General features: G+C 31.7%; 2 protein-coding genes across 4 annotated transcripts in view; one reads left to right on the plus strand and one right to left on the minus strand.

Moving 5' to 3' along the window:
* The window catches only part of PIG-L (phosphatidylinositol glycan anchor biosynthesis class L), a 32,152-nt gene extending 32,098 nt beyond the window's left edge, over positions 1-54 (minus strand). The window contains exon 1 of the mRNA XM_085806789.1: positions 27-54. Coding sequence (XP_085662915.1) covers positions 27-39 — 13 coding nt within the window. The 5' untranslated portion in view covers positions 40-54. The remainder of the gene's footprint in view (positions 1-26) is intronic.
* LOC118182217 (co-chaperone protein HGH1 homolog) lies at positions 27-17,914 on the plus strand. Of its 3 annotated transcripts, none has more exons than XM_035351533.2 (6): positions 27-153; positions 5,696-5,814; positions 8,574-9,003; positions 12,694-12,812; positions 13,782-13,969; positions 17,559-17,914. In XM_035351533.2, the coding sequence occupies exons 2-6, from the start codon at positions 5,718-5,720 to the stop codon at positions 17,775-17,777; spliced, it is 1,053 nt and encodes a 350-aa protein (XP_035207424.1). In that variant the 5' UTR covers positions 27-153; positions 5,696-5,717; the 3' UTR covers positions 17,778-17,914. The 3 variants fall into 3 exon arrangements, with proteins under 3 accessions (XP_035207424.1, XP_035207425.1, XP_085662914.1); XM_035351534.2 differs by having other exon boundaries at positions 115-153; positions 5,699-5,814; XM_085806788.1 differs by lacking the exon at positions 27-153 and adding an exon at positions 6,334-6,451 and having other exon boundaries at positions 5,699-5,814.
* Positions 17,915-18,013: the final 99 nt, after the last annotated feature.

Consider the following 18,013-nt stretch of genomic DNA (forward strand, 5'->3'; position numbering starts at 1 on the left):
CAAAATACTTTTGCTAAATATCTTACGTCTGATTTTCATATTTTACGGGTAGAAAAACTTAAAAGATTAGTGACGGTGATGCAAAACAAGAATTCAGTGAGATTGCGAAATTTCTTTTCTCGAAAACATGGCGTGCTTTGGTCACGTGTAGAGGTAAGTACTGTTTACAAGTTTTTATAGAAATTAAAATTTTAACAGCTGATTGTTTTCTTTCCTCTTTTTATCCCTTAAGTAATAATTAATATAAGAATTTCATCTTTAAAACTTCTGCTTTGCACGTAAATTCAAAATCTTGTTAAATAAATTGGTTCCTTTTTTAAATATTTAAATAGGTAAGCTAGCTCACGTAGGATACAGGAGCTGTCAGTTAATTCATCATTGCGCACTAAGCAATTAAATGAATACAGTATTATACAGATATAATAATTGAAGTGTATTCACCAATTACAATAAGCTGAAAATTTTTGAGCTACTGTAGAGGATGAAATTATCAAAGTTAATGAGTATTAAATGCATAAATTTCTATCTGAAGTCAAAACATTTGACTGAGCAACTCTGCGTTCCCTCCAGACTGTGTCCGGTGAGAAGATCGACATCGACGGAAAAGTAAATGTTAACATCACGTTTGGAAGTGCCGCTTACCATCACACGGCATATGTAGTAGAGATCACTGATTCTTGCATACTCGAATTGGACTTTCTAAGGAAATATAATTTTTCCTTGGACTTTTAAAATAACGAATTGCATTCTCTATCTGAGGACATAGCGTTATTTGGAGTTAATGATGAAGAAGTTAAATCTGTCTATAAAATTATAGCACAAGACAATATCGCAATACCGGTAAGAACAGAAATTTTACTTCCTGGATCCATAGCCGAAAACAGAAATTTCCGCTACGGCATCATAGAATATCCAAATAACTGTAATAACCCAAAAGGAGTACTAGTAGCCTCAACACTCGTCGACCTATCCAAAACGGTTATCCCGGTGAGAGTCGCCAATGTAACTGAGAAGGTGAGAATTATTAAGAAAGGTGAAGTGGTTGCAGCATGTACTCCAGTAACCACCGTTGAAAGAAAGAGTAACATCCAAGAATCCGTGTCTTCAGAAAGCATTACATCAGAGTTACTTCAGAATGCGCAATTAAACGATGAAGAAAGGAATGCTGCCGATCGCGTCATTAAAGATCTTCAAGTTGTTTTCTCCCGCTCGTCTTCTGACGTGGGTCGAACCAGTTTGACACAACATAGAATTGATACTGGCGATCATCCTCCGATCAAACAACATCCAAGACGTCTTCTGATTGCTAAACAGGGAGAGGTACGAACACTTTTAAAGGATATGGAAGAAGGCAATGTCATCAAGCCTTCAGCAAGTCCATGGGCATCTCCCATCGTTCTTGTCAGAAAGAAAGACGGCTCAACAAGATTTTGCATTGACTATCGCCGGTTGAATGAAGTTGCGAAGAAAGACAGTTACCCTCTTCCTAGAATTGACAACATTCTAGACACTCTTTCTGGAAGCAAGTGGTTCTCAACACTTGATTTAAAGAGTGGTTATTGGCAGGTAGGTATGCACCCTGAAGACCGAGAAAAGACGGCATTTATTATGGGTCAAGGGCTTTGGCAATTCAAGGTGATGCCGTTTGGACTGTGTAATGCGCCGGCTACATTCGAACGCCTTATGGAGACTGTTTTGAAAGGTCTTTCCTACGAAGCCTGTCTGATATACCTGGACGATATCATCACCGTCGGAAAAAGTTTTGAAGAGCATCTAGAAAATCTTAGAAAGGTGCTTCAGAAACTGAAAGAGGCCAATCTGAAGCTGAGTCCCGCTAAATGCAAATTGTTCTGAAAGGAAGTGACTTACCTGGGACATGTCACCTCTACAGAAGGTGTGTGCACGGATCCTGAATAGGTGTCAGCTGTTAATCTATTACGGGTCAAGGGCTTTAGCAATTCAAGGTGATACCGTTTGGACTGTGTAATGCGCCGGCAACATTCGAACGCCTTATGGAGACTGTTTTGAAAGGTCTTTCCTACGAAGCCTGTCTGATATATCTGGACGATATCATCACCGTCGGAAAGAGTTTTGAAGAGCATCTAGAAAATCTTAGAAAGGTGCTTCAGAAACTGAAAGAGGCCAATCTGAAGCTGAGTCCCGCTAAATGCAAATTGTTCAAAAAGGAAGTGACTTACCTGGGACATGTCATCTCTACACAGAAGGTGTGTGCACGGATCCTGGAAAGGTGTCAGCCGTTAAATCCTGTAAACGTCCCGAAAATGTCCATCAGTTGAGAAGCTTCCTAGGGCTTTGCACCTACTATAGGAGATTCGTGAAGGACTTTTCTTCCATCGCAAGACCCCCTTCACAAGCTGACAGAGAGCAAGCAAAGATTCTTGTGAACAAAGGAATGCGAGGATGCATTTAACAACTTAAAGGAAGCTTTAACATCTGCTCCAATCCTGACGTATCCTCGGTTCGACAGAGCATTTATTCTCGACACGGACGCGAGCAGTGAAAATGTCGGTGCTGTTTTGTCCCAAGAAATAGACGGCCAAGAATGTGTAGTAGCTTACTGGAGCAAGTGCCTGTCTAAACCGGAGAGGAATTACTGTGTTACTAGGAAAGAGTTGCTCACCATAGTCAAAGCTGTAGAACATTTCCATCATTATCTATACGGGAGAAAATTCCTCCTCCGCACGGACCATGCCTCTTTGGCCTGGCTTTTAAATTTCAAGAATCCTGAGGGTCAAATAGCCAGGTGGATACAGAGACTCCAAGAATATGACATCACTATCCGTCATCGTAAAGGATCATCACTCGGAAACGCCGACGCCCTGTCTAGACGACCTTGCCCGGAAAGCTGCCGATATTGTTCCAGGGTCGAAGCGAAATACGAGCTGCTGACTCCCGTCGCAAGACAAATTACAACATCAACATCGGCTGATCGAGAACCGTGGAGTGATGATGAAGTCAGGAAAGACCAGCTGGAAGACCGCGACATTAAACCCATAATGCAGTCATCAAACAGAAAACCTACCTGGCAGGACATTTCTATCTGTAGTCCTACAACAAAACAATATTGGGCACTCTGGGATTCACTTCACATTTGAAATGGCATCTTATACCGGAAATTTGAATCGGATGATGGGAAGACATTCCGATGGCAGCTAATACTTCCAAAATCCCGGATTCCTGATGATCTTAAAGAACTACATAACAGCCCAACAGGAGGTCACTTTGGAATAATGAAGACCTTGCAGAGAGTTCGTGAGTGCTTTTACTGGAATAATGCGAAGGATGACGTGCAAAAGTGGTGCCGATCTTGCGATGCCTATGCAGGTCTGAAAGGACCGAAGAGACGCAGCGGAGGCAAACTGCAACGTTACAATGTAGGCGTGCCTTTTGAACGTATCGCCTTTGATATCTTGGGACCTCTGCCACGAACTGCTGATGGCAACAATTACATACTCGTTGTTGTTGATTGCTTCACCAGGTAGCCTGAAGCGTATCCTATTCCTGATCAAGATTCTGTTACAGTAGCTGAGGTGATGATACAGCACTGGATTTCCAGGTTCAGAGTGCCTCTTCATTTACATTCCGATCAGGGAAGGAATTTTACCTCGGTAGTAATCAAAGAACTATGCAAACTACTCGGCATTGACAAAACCCAAACGACGCCGTTAAATCCCCAGTCGGACGGCATGGTAGAGAGGTTCAATCGAACCATCCTTAATAACCTCTCATTAGTGGTTTCCAGAAACCAGCAAGACTGGGACAAGAAATTATTGCTGTTTTTACTGGCTTACCGCAGTGCTGTCCACGAGACTACCGGCTATTCTCCATCACAGATGCTCTTCGGTCGTGACCTTCGTCTGCCTTGTGATCTATTGTTTGGCTGCCCTCCGAATGCTCCTTCATCGTCTGAGGAATATATTCAAGATCTTCAGGCCTGGTTTGAAGTGATGCACAACTTTGCACGAGAACGAGTCAACTTGGCGACGGAGAAGATGAAGACCCGATACGACACAAGAGCTACTGAACATCAATTCCATGAAGGAGACAAGGTGTGGTTGTGCAATCCGACTCGACAGAAAGGACTGTCTGAACTTACAGTAATCTTGGGATGGCTCGTACACAGTCCTAAACAGGCTGAATGATGTAATGGTTTGGATTCGCAAGTCTTCGAACTCTAAACCTAAAGTCGTTCATTATGACAGGTTAGCTCATTACTATGGCCATAGTACGTAATGTAAATAATTGTAAATAGTACAAGACCATGGTCCTTTTTGTTTTTAAATGTGTATTTGATTTGATTTGTATTTAGTATTTGATTTGCATTTAGTAATTGATTTGTATTTGATAGCATTTGATTTGTTTTATTTATTGTTCATATTGTTTATTATTGTAATGTAATGCTTATTAATGCATTTATGCCACAGTTGTAAGTTTAGCTTCCTGTCCAGGGATTGTACTGCCCGGGACGTGCAGTCCTTGGGAAGGGGGCAGTGTTACAAATTTGGTATTTAAAAATCTAATGTTAGTTCAATTATAAATTAAATGGTTTTATTTCCCGCGCTGTGCAGCGAGTGACGAATATTAAAAGAAAGCTAAGCCGGAAAATTGAAAATACAAGAGCGTGTGCATTAAACATTTAATAAATATCTCTTTTTGATTTCGAGAAATTACTAAAAAATTCTCGTACGTGATTTTAAAATCTTATAAAAAGAGGAAAACCTCTCAGTTTGTGGTAGTTGCTTAGTTTGTTGTTGTTTAGAAAACTGCTCTTGTTGATTGTAGCGAATTCGCGGATTAGCTTTCTTTAGCTGTTTTGAATTAAGTTCTATTGGACAGTTAAGTAGTTAAAAGATAATATGAGGTATACTATACTATGAGATATTGTAGTACTGCATGATAATTTGAGAAAATTTAAGTATTTTTGTTGTGATAATAATAAATTTTTGTTCATTTTTCATCGGACTTGTGCATTCATTTCATAACGAACCCGTATGCATGCAACAATACTTATACCACTAATTATGTTTATCTAACAGTAATTTGATTTGCCATTTTTATTGATTTGTATTGTATAATTTTATGTAATTGATGCATATTTTGATGTGCAAGTAATAAAATGCTAAGAAAGAGTAAAACTGTTGTGCCAGAGTTTCTGTCTCAGAAATTTATGTTGAGTTGGTTTAAAAAGCGTTTCCGAAAAATTTTTGCAAAGTCGTTTTCAGTTAGAAAACAGATAGTATGGAAGATTTTGAAAAATAAAGAAGACTCTTTGTTTTTATCTTTTATTTCTGAAATTAGTAATTTTTGTTGACATTTTGTAGCTTGTTTGTTGATACATTATTTTAGAAATAAACGAATGTAATTAGAATGTGAGTGATATTAGTAAAAAGGTGATTGCAGTTTTTTTAACTATTTTAGTGAAATTTCTATTCTGTAAATGAAATGCATCTAAATTATTGAGTTTAACTTTATGTGGGTTTCTTGTACTTTTTATGTTTGCTATTTCCCTGTTAAAATTTGAGATTGTTAAAATGGTTTCAGCAATTTTAGCATATGTTTCATAAATTATTAAAATAATTTATTTCTTCGTTTACTTATTTGAGTAAATAATTATTGCATCTTTATTTCTTATAATCTTCTGTCACAAATGTAATCTATATTTCTTTTCCTTTAGCAGGTGCTCATCTGAGTATAAAATGGCAGCTGATTCTCCTGATTCTGATCTTTTTCATATTATTAAAAATACCTCTTTAAATCCTAAAGTAAGAAATGCAGCCTGGGAGTGTATATTAGGTAAGAAAAATATATAGTTATGTCTAAAACTTTGTTTTAGATAGAAACTTTAAACTTACATTAACATACTTATATACTGAATATATTTGATAATTAAGCTGAAAATATTTTATTATGAAATAAATTATGGTACTTCATAATGGTAAAGTCCATTTCAACTGTTTTGTGTAATCACTTCTCTTCAGCCATGTTTAAAATCGCTGTGCTTTTGAAAGTTTTTCATGATTTAAAATTTATTAAAGTTGTCCCATTTCAGCCAAGAATTTTGAAAAAATGAAAGGTTTGGAATGTAAGATTTGTTGCTTATATTATTTTGCGTATATGTTTTCTGTATGTTGTTACAAATTTTGTATTTAATTTTCTATTTTTAGTAGAATTATAATTAAAATTGTTTTATTTCCCCGTGCAATGCAGCACGTGACGATTTTTAAGAAAAAGATAAATCAAAAAGGTAAAAATACAGGATCACGCACATTTAATAAATAGGTATCTCATTAATTGTACTCTTTTGCTTTCCAGAAACCTCGAGAAAATACCAGAATGTTCTCATGCATGATTAAAAAGCTTATAAAAGCCAGAGCAAAACATCTCAATTCAGTTGTTTACTTAGTTGTTGATTGATTGCAGTGAATTCGCGGTGAGATCGAATTAGCTTTTTCTGTGTTTTGGATTGCATTCTATTTAACATTTTAATAATTTAAAATATAACTACCGTGTGATAATATGATATTGTATGAATATATCTGAGGAAAAATTTCAGCATTTTGTTTTTATTTCTTGTAATAAGAATAAATTTTATTAACTTTTTATCAGACTTGGGCATTAAATCTATTACGAACCCATATGCATGCAACACTATATATATAATAGGCTTGTAAATTAGTTTTGCATTTCCTAGAACTAACATAAGACTTCTAAACTTCAGGTTTTATTATTATATTTTTTACATTCGTCAAATATATGTAACAGTACAGGTGTCTGCAGTCTACGGTTTGCCACCTGCTTAATATGCCCTAGACTTGATATTTTTTACATTAAAAAACTTTAAATATATCGAATTACATGTTTTAAAACAACTGCAAATAGACAAGTTGAAATAATGTTAATATTGAGGGCATGTGGCAGTACTGGCTTCACATACTTGCATTTTATTATCTGCCATTGCTGTGAAACAAGCACTGGTAATTCATTTAGTTTTCTTTAGCACATGGATTGTAGATCACATCTGTTGGCATGTACTGACTATCAGTTGGCACCTACTGGCACTCTTAAATATTTTGTTCCCTTCATTTTGTTTTATTTATTACCCACCACTGCAGTGTCACTCTCAATATCAGGTAAAATGTCATGCTTTTAAAGCAGATTGAAGCATAAATTATTTTATCATAGAATTAAATGACAAAGTACTATGTTTATTATATAATGAAATAATAGCTGTGTAAAAAGAATATAATATACATCATCATTATCAAAGTATTTAATATGATATTTCACAGAAAATGAATAGTCATTGAAATTGGAAAATTTGAAACACAGTGCTTCATCAAAATGCACACTTCATCACATTCATAAAAATTAAAAATTATAAGGAAGTACACCTAACTTTTTTTTTACACAGTAGATATGTTCTGTAGAAAACCATACAAAAAAATTGTGTAAAAACATACATGCAACATATTTTGAGGGATATGTTCTGCAAATTTAAAAAATCATGTAAGATGAAAAAACTCTAAATATTTTCCAAAAAAAAAAACATGTAAAAAAAGTAATAATGAAATCCATATTACATATTTATGAAACAAAAACAATTCATTTTTTTACAAAAGAAATTTAAACTAGTGTACAGTGAAAATTCAATCCATAAGTACATACAAAAATTTTAATTGAAGTTAGGAATAAAATTCAATTTCATAACTATTCATCGCTACTGGATAACAAGCAGGCACATTTATTATGAACTGGATTAAAAATGCTATCATCAGTAGATATGTCTAGCACAACTGGTTGGGTTTGATTCGAATGAAGAATTTTGTTCGTTATTAATGGCCTCTGATGGTTTTTTTGTTGTTACAAAGTCTGTTGTTAGCAACTTTTTTTGAGGGGGGTCTCAACTTTCTTACATAATTCTTAATCAGACTGATATTGTATTAAAATCAAGCGGACATAACGAAAATATTTGAATCTAGCCAAAGAAAAAAAATATCCCCTTTTGAAAAAAGGAGCTTACAAATTAAAACCCTGCTTTGGTTCCACATATTTATGTGAATCGTTGTTTTCAACAATGAACACAATTAAATCAACAATCAGATCTCGACTTAATGATAGCAATCTTGAATATACTATAAGATTGGGATTATCATTTTATACGCCTGACTTTAAAAAATTAGTGGATAATATGCAATGCAAAAATCACATTAAATGTAACTATTTTTAAATTTTTGTTACCTTTTTAGTGTAGGATATTGTTTATGATGTTTATCATTGCCATAAAATAAAGAAATGTTAAGAATCATTATACTTTTCTTCTAACTGCACCTGCCAACAATTTAATGTTTGCCAGATATGCCCAGATGGGGAATAAGGTTAAGAACCCCTGGATTAAATGTACCCTTATGCAAATAATATATAAAATAATCACCAAGTGCTTATTTTTTAAAGTTATATTCTATATTCTGAGAAATTCTTTTCATGCAGTATTGGTTCTTTTTATATTATAATTTTAAATCTAACATATTCTGAGATGTATTCATTTTTTCTAGCTATGACTGCTACAGAAGATGGGCTGAATTACATTATTCAATCAGAAACTTATATTCCATTTATGCTGTCCTTTATTCAACAAAAAAAAATTCTGAAGGAGTTACATGGTGTGTATCGTTGTCTTGTGAATATTTCTGGGACCAGAACTGGCTGTTCTACTTTATTGACATTAAAAAAAGATTTTGTTGATTATCTTTTTTATTCTATTACTGATGTTGATGATCCTGTAGTTGAACTCAAATGTTACATTTTAAATAATCTTACAACTCACCTTGATATATATAAAGATGTTTCTGAAACTGTACCATCAGAAGAACTTTTGAATACATTGATGAAGTATCTGTGTGCAAGAGACTCTAATATTAAAAAAAAATATGAATATTTAAATTTTATATTTAGCAATATTACAAGGATACCTGCTGGACGACGGTTTGTATCTTATTTCTCTTATTAGTTTTATCTAATACAAAAACTAACATCTTTGGTTCTTTTATAGTTTGGTTGTATTTCTTATCAAATATTTATCTGTTTCTGTTCTACGTTTTAGAAACTGCATATATTTATGATAGTTACAGAGCCTGTTTATACATTTTGTAGATAATTTTACTTTGCTATAGTTAAAAAAATTGTCTGCTTGGGAATTTTTTTTTTTTTTTTTAACTGCAACTGTATTTTTGAAAATATAAAGTATCCTCTGTTACTTGGCAGTTTTGTTTTCATGCTAAATGGCACTTTTAGGAAGCAGTGGATGGAAGGCTATGTTTACGCTCTTGCGAAGAAAATTTTTCATATCTAGTTATTAAAAAAAGTGAGCTGGGGTTAAGGCATTTGTCTTGCTTGAAAATGCAGCAAGGAAGATGTGCTAATCATTAATGAAGACAAAACTAAGTTTATGATTACATCTAATAAAACTGTTGATTTATCCCCCTTGAAGATAAACTATATAAGTTTATCATTACATCTAATAAAACTGTTGATTTATCCCCCTTGAAGATAAACTATACCTTTGAAACTATAAAATAATTTAAATATCTGGGCATATTGATCACAAGTTGCAACGATATAAAAATTGAAATAATAGAATATTTATGGCTAATAGATGCTACTACAGCCTTAAAAAACAACTTAAATTAAAGCTAATCAACATAAAAGCTAAATTAAATTTATATAAAACTTTAATAAGGCCTGTTGATCTTTACGGAACTGAATGTTGTATACGTTAACAATGATGATGCATTTCCAATCGAAAAGATAACTTATTGTGTTGAATGGGGTCAGGTGGAGGAAACTTGGTGACACAGCCTTGGCCTGCAAAAGGCTCTAGTGCTTATGAAGAAGTTAGTTATTAAAAAATGCTCTGAAAACCATGTTTTTTTTATATCTAAAGATATGATAGGTAATAATAACAACAAGAAAGGAAACAAATGTCAGAGTTTAGCTTCAGGTAGAAAACTTATTCCAAATGCATATCCAGAATATTTCAAATTGCAAAAATAAGACCTTAAATGTTAAACAAAAATCTGCTAAGTCAAAGGACAGTTACAAACTCATTAAAATGCAGGGTGTCAATTGTAAACAAAGTGATTAATGAACAAGTGAAACAAAGTGAATTTATGATTTGAATCTTAAAAAGGCGAACAAAAACCTAATATACATCGTCTTTCTCCACGACATATCAGCGAATGCAGAATTCTTTATGAAAAACATTTGTTTAGACAAAAATTGAAAATGTTTTGAGTAAATAAATCTTAGTTGTACTTAAATCAGTGCAATAAAAAGAGATCTATTTACTTATCATCAAAAAGGAGAAAAAAGTCTTAAAACATGGTTCAAAGAATCTAAAGAAAGTTTTTCAAAGGAATTTATGATTGTTGCTGATTTTTCATATAATGGCTAATTAAGAATAAAGGGACTTGAGGAATATATTAAGAGCAGCTCTGCATATTATCGGGAACATGTTTTATACCCAATTTTTAAATAGAAAATACTTTTGTTTACCCACAGAGCCATCAGTCAAGTAGAATTGCACCAAGACTAAGCAAGCATCCACCCATTCAAATCCACTGTTAATTTCCTGGGAAAAAAAAAAAAAAAAAATAGAACAAGAAATGGGGATCAAGGACATACCCTTCACTCACATTTCTTCTAACCCATGGAATTTTGTGCTTTTGGACTTTTAAAAAGCAAATTGTCCAAGGGTCGACCTATAACCTTCCTTGGACTTTGAAAAACTCTTCCGTTTCTACAAAAGGCTTTATTATTATCATCTTCGAAATTACAATGTAGAAAAATAGTGAAGAATAAGGGTTATCAAATAGGACATTTAAAATACAAAAATTTTAGGTAAGCTATTTCTAATCTAAAAATGTGCGAACAGCCTCTGTGTTAGTTTTAAGATGTAGGGTTGGCTGAATAATAATTTTCTAGTCATAGAGTATCTGAGGTATTTTCTAGTTAGTCTTAGATATGCCTTGAAACTGTAACAAAAAAAAAATTTTAGTTGCTTGTGAAGATTAAATTTTTTATGAAAAATGAATTTTCATGTTTTTTAAAGAATTTTGTTATTTATTATATAATGTTCCTTTTAAAACAAAGAAAAAAGCAAATGAGAAAGTTAAATAATGGAGCAAAAATATTGTACTTTCATTTAGTAAATGAGAAAGTTTATAACTGAAATAATTATTTTAATTATAAACTTTCTTATAAATTAAAAGTGATAATATTTCTTTCTACTGTATTGAAATAGTTTACATGGACAACCACAACAATTACTCATATTTACAAAATACGTACTTTTGTTACTGCTACATGATAAATACAAACATGTGTGGTAGCAATTGTGTAATATTTTATTTGTAATTAATCAAATAACTGTTGTATTATGGGGTCACAAGCAATGATAGTTAAGTTTTATTCTTCTTTTTAATTGAAACTTTAGGATGAATTATAAATACTTTAGTCACTTTTATATGTTTATGTTAATAATTAGTTTTAAAATAGGATGAAAAATCATCTGGTAGCCTGGTAAGGTTACTTAACATTTAAGTATATAGGATAATAATAATAATGTAATATATAACTTGTAATGTAACATTTTTAGTTACCCCCCCCAGCATCCCAATATATATATATATATTTTTTTTTTTTTTTCTTTTTCTTTTTAGCTTTGATTTTCCACTTCTGTTTATTGGTGAAGTTGTTTTTTTTTTTTTGTGAGTTCCATTAATTTTATGACTTGTTATTTGACTTGTTAAAAACAAAGCATGGAAAATATTCAGTACTTTGAATATTGCAATATGGATGTTTGAAGTAAATAGGCCCCAGCAGTTTGTTCATTTTAAAAGTGTAAAACCTAACAAAGCTGCATGATCCATACAACTTACTTAGTGGCAACAGTAGAAAAATGTTCGTACTTGTTTGCTGGAAACAGTAGTCTCTATACTTTGAATTGTGAAGTGAATTTATGAAAAGAAATGCTGATATTGATGTTTGTATTATTTTGATAATAATTTGTATATATAACATATTGATGCAAATTATATTTGTTTTAAACATTGTGAACATATATTTCCATGTGAAATTCATGTAGAAATGTATGAAATCAGGAATAACCCACATTTTTTTAAAGAAAAATATTTCAATGAAGAATTATGTTTGTATTTAATCCCTTCTCTAATCAACTTTTACAAACCAGTAACTAAAAAGTTTAAAAACTAATTTATCTCTAAATATATACAGCCAAGTTGCCTTCTAAAATTTGCAATCCAATTTTTTTAAGCGAAAAATTATAGCATATTTTGAAATATTAATTTGTTTTATATTTATAATGCCTTAAGAAAGCCACTTGCCTTAAGAAAATATACGAATAGTTTTTCCTATATAAAAGGTATTTATTTATATTGAAAAGAATAACTAAAATTTAACTACTATTTCTTGAGATAAATTAACATAATGGTCGGAACTTGTATGCATTCTGATTTGATTTCAAAAGTTTTTATATATATGTTTCTTAGCAATGTTAAACTTGAATAGTGTGGCTCCTTACTATGCATTTATTTCATTTTATGTGTAGTGTATTGTATGTAGTACATTATTTTATGTCATTTTTTATAATTTTAGATTATTTATGAAAAATGATAATTATATTCACAATTTGGTTGAAAACTTGAAATCATATGACAACTTCAACAGATGCTTAGGTGCTGCGTTAACTCTTCGGAATTGCTGTTTTGATACAGGTATTTCTTTTAATTGTGTAACAAGATCTTTACCCATTTGTGTATTTTTTTTTTTTTTTTTTTTTTTTTTTTTTATATAAATGGCTTTTAAAATGCCAGAATTTTTGTTTCACTTACCAGCTGTCCAACTAAAAAATCTTTGTGAAGATTATTTTCCATTAGTTATTTATGGTGTGGGTGGAATTGATGAAAATGTGCTTTTTAATAAAATCATATTATTAAAAATTTTAGTGTAGCATCATATGTAAAGTGAGTAAAAAAAAAAAGTCTTGATTTTTTAACTCTTTTTTTTTTTTTTTTTTTTTTTTTTTTTTTTACAATTTTTATGTAAATACTGTAAGAAAGAAAAATGTGATTATTATTAGTGTAAATTTCACTATATTAAATAATTCTTTTTTTAGGAAATATTGCTTACTAGTTTTTAACCTGTGTTTTTCAATTAAAAAGTTTGTTAATTTTGAATTAATGATCATGTGCATCATTAAGTTTCTTGATGTACACTGGTTGCAAATTGCTGGAATAAAATCATGTAAATGAGCAATGTATTATAGTTTGAACACTAGAAACTAGAATGAATGACAATAGAAAATATAAAATTAGATTAAAAAAATTCATGACAAATGATATTGCTTAAAAAAAGTCAATATGTTGTTGATATGAACAAGAGAGTTCAAGTATTGCCTCACTTCAGTGTATCATGTAACTGTTTCTGTTACAAAGTAACTGACCATAGTTATGGATGTTAACATTATGACAAATGTAAGTTTTGCCCTGAAAAGTTTATGCATGTATATGGATGATGGGGAAGGTGGACTAGGTACATAGAAAATTATTGTAGCAAAATGAAATTTGTTGATAGTGCAAGAATTGTTTTAAAATTGCAACTGATTTTTTAACTCAAGTTTTAATCTTTGTATCCTTACTGAAAGTTCAATTAATACCTATAAAAAGTACTTTTAATTCATACAGATAATCATAAAAGGCTTTTAGATGACTTAAATATTCTTCCTGTGCTTTTGTATCCTCTTATGGGATCCGAACAGTATGAGGAAAATGAAGTAGAACAGTTGCCCGTTGAATGTCAGTATTTAGATGACCATAAAAAAAGAATTCAGTTTCCAGAAGTACGAAATGCCTTAGTGCAGGCTTTATCATTGGTAAGATTTTCATAAATGATTATTACGTTATTTTATGAAGATATTTTTAATCGATTTTAAATTGTAAATTGAAAAACTATTTTTTTATCATGTAATGTTGATTTGAACTGTGTTTGCAGTCAGTTTTTAAAGAAAAATTTTAATTCTGATTGCATATCAATAACATTGAATTGCATTCCTTTACAGTTTATGACATGCTTTTATGTTTTTATTTAAAATATTTTTGCTTTAATAATTTCATATGTGCTCTTTCCCTCCTTAGGTTTTAAATATTTACTGATGAAAATGAGTGAGAAATAAAGACCTTAAAATAAAAATTTAGAATACATTGAATAATTTACATTCAATGTATAAAAACCTAGATCTAAATTTAAATATTATGTAATGTATCAAATACCTGTAAAAATTTTTTTTTAATAATTTATAAATTCATGTTCAGGTATTTATTGCATTTACATTTAATGTGTAATAAATAGTTTTATATTTATTATCCTTTTCATCTTAAATAGGTTTAACACCAAAAGAATTCTCAAATTTGTATGGCTGTTTTACTTAAATACATATGTTTCATTATAACCATAAAAAAGAAGGGGGGAGAAATGGAACTATCAAATCATATTTAGTGAATTCTTTCTAATATTTGATTGTGTTCAAGTGAAAATCTAACTTGTGTAAGTTCTACTTAAAATACAGGGTTTTTTTTTTTTTTTTTTTTTTTTTTTCTCTTAAATTTTGGGTCACTTTAAGGCGTTGTTCTGCTGTAAAATTTCATGTGCTACCTGATCAATATAGTGGTTAGCAATGTTGCCTGCTGTATTGAATAGCTTGAGTTCAATTCCAAGATAAAGGCATAAATGTTTGCGTATAAGACTTGACCAGCTAAAATCCTCTCAAGGGATTTGATGTTAGGGGTAGAATTGTGGAAGATTCTCAGATTGTTCCTCAGTGTGCTTTCCATTAAAATTGGGGCAAGTCTGCTTTATTAATGATATTGGACTATGTTTATATGAGCAGTTTTGAGATCCCCCCAATTGTACATCTGCCTTCTAAATTTTATATTAAATATTAACTTCTTCTGGCATATTGGGTTAATTTTTTCTTTTAGTTTAGTTTTAATATAAATAAACTTTTGGCTATCCAAACATGTTTTTATGTGCCTTTCCTCTCCCACCCATCAGCAGCCGAGCAATAAAGTCGCTTAACACTCGTAATTCGGCCTGAGGTTCAAATCCAACGAGCGTGGGCTGGCTGCATGGGAGTTTTCATGGTTTCCTCCATGTGTAATGTGTATATGAACCAGTTTCCCTCAGAAAATCCTCCATGAAGGCAACTCATCCCTTATGCAGATAGCCTTCATATGCTTTGCCATAATCAAAATAAACCAAACTAAACCATAGTCTCCCTCCCTAGCAGCATCACAGTCTGTCGATGCATAAGAAAAATATAAAATAACATTAATAAATGAGTAGCTTATGATCAAAAAGAGTACCAACTGCTGTTATATATCAGTATTTTGTTTGCCCTGATTGTAATCTGTGGTACATGAGGAATATATGAATGTTAAAAATTGGTAAGAAATAAAATTTTAGAAAGTTAAACAAGCATTTAAAAATATAATGAATGATAAAATCTTAATATCCTTATTTTAAACTATTATAATTAATTCAGGAGCTCTTTTTCATTATGTAAGAAAAGAAACTATAAGAGGATAAAATGCATGAAAGTTAAGTTAGGCTAGCAGTAAGGCATTCAGCACCTGTGGAGAACTTTTTCTTATGGAAAATGGTTTGTATTCATATTACATGTGGGGGAAAAAAACCACATATAGCTTCATCATTCAATCACTAAGAGCCAAATCTGAAACTAAATATGTATCTTTGGTCTTTTTATCTAATTGATATGATGAATTTTGAAAATATATTGGAGACGGGAAAAAAAAAGTATCTGATGCATAAGTAAAGTCATTTTTATCAACTTTCCATGATCTGTTATGCATATGCAACATTATTGGATACACAGCACTCACCTATTAATTGGGTATTGCCGAAAAGATTTGTATCTCTCACCGTTTCCTGATCCGACAAGATGACCTCATTACGAGCATCGCCTGCCCGACTAGAGTGCTCACTGCCAGGCACTTTATGTTGAGCCAAGTGTACCACCAAGACTGCTCAAGCCCCCCATATTGGGAAGCCAACCACAGCTCGGAGGCGAGTCCATTAGCCGCCCCTCCACCATTCCGAGGTGGAACCTCAGAGGGATGTTAAAAAAATGCATGAAGAAATTCCTGCAGCGGGAAGAATGTGATGCTAAGAAAAGAAGAGGCCATATTTTCCACCGTAAAGCAGAAAACAGCATAAGCAGTCTGGTAGCTGACGGCTTAAGTGTTCCCATCTGATGTGCTGAGGAGTAGTGAAAAACCTGGGTGTGAAGAAAAAGGAGATTGGTGATCTTGTGCATGAGCCCAGTCATCAGAGAAGGCTAAGAAATATAAAAATTAAAATGTTTTTATTTTGGAGAGTTCTAAAGCTAAGTAATGGCTGAAAAAAATCATCAAAGTACAGCGAAAACACTTTTGCATGGTCGAGGCACGAATGCACTGTCTATGTGAGCCATTCTTTGTGGTTGTATATATATATATAAAATTCAGTGCCAAGTAGTCTTCAAATATTTTTTCATAATAAATAGCTTAAGCCAACCTAACTTAAAAATATATCAAATTTTCAGCAATTCTGAATTGAAATCTAAGTCATTAACTTCTCGTATTCTGTTATCATGGTAAGGCCTGTTACGAAAGATTCAAGATTTGATTCTAGCAAAATTATCAAGCCATAAAAATTTTGATAGTGTTAAAAAGCTATGATATGAAGCATTGCAGTGATTTTTCTCTGAATATTTTCATTTTCAGCCCTTGGGGATATGTCACTAAATCTCAAACTTTATGTATGTCTAAGTTATATTAGTTAAGAAGTAAAGTTAAAATTGACTGTCTTTCTTGGATTTAGATTTCTTTTAGAATGCAACTTGCAAATTCAGCTCTTAAACTCGCATCTTTCCATAGCCATATTTTTAGTAAAATGACTTATTGATAAAAAAAATAACAACACAACACATAACATAACACCCATGATGAAATTCCATATACCTTGAAAATGTAGGGCACTAAACCAAATTACCTGTAATGCATTGAAAGCATATTATAACAATACACAACAAATAATAATTTGTAACATAATGAAGATTTATGCAACACAGAATCTGGCTGTCTGCCCTTGGCCCCAACTATTTACAATACGTAAATTTTGATGTAAATTAATTTAGAATTTAAAATTATATTATTATCTATATATAGCAGTATTCATAAAAATAAAGCTTTTCTTGATAAATTTGATAACATTTGTTAAACATTTCCCGAAATAATATAAATATTATTTGGGGAATAAGCAAGGCAGATTTTATATTTTGTTATCTGAATTTTTCTTATAATATGTTTCGTTATTTCTCAAATAAATAGTATGAAAAATATTTTCTTGTCACTATGTATTTTTACTATATGTATTTAGGAACTGATGCAATTTTTTCCTTTCAGTTGTGCAACTCAGAATATGGTTGGAACTATTTGAAATCACATGGTGTTTACTTTGTTGCTCGTGAACTACATTTGTGGGAAGAGACTGACATTGTTTCTGAGCATATTGAAACCCTGGTCGGATATATGCTTGTTGATGAATTCTCAAGTCCAGAGCATGATAATGATAAAATAATAGAGCCTCATGCTTTACGTTCTGTAGAATTTACGCTATGTTGAATTCATGTTTACTTTATGTTGAACTCATGTTTACTTTATGTTGAACTCATGTTTAAATTTTTCTTTTAAGAATACTTGTAAAAAAATTTTTACTAAACATATGGGGAATTCTGCTAATAAAAGATCAGTGAAAATTATGTGGTTTAAGATGTTTTTTTAATCCTATGAAAATGTTGAACAAGTTATCTTTTAAACTAATATATATACAAAATATTCAAGAAGATGGTACTGGTTTT

The sequence above is a fragment of the Stegodyphus dumicola genome, chromosome 12 (assembly GCF_044657685.1).
Source record: "Stegodyphus dumicola isolate Sdum_Otavi_A_Nest chromosome 12, ASM4465768v1".
NCBI lineage: Eukaryota > Metazoa > Arthropoda > Arachnida > Araneae > Eresidae > Stegodyphus > Stegodyphus dumicola.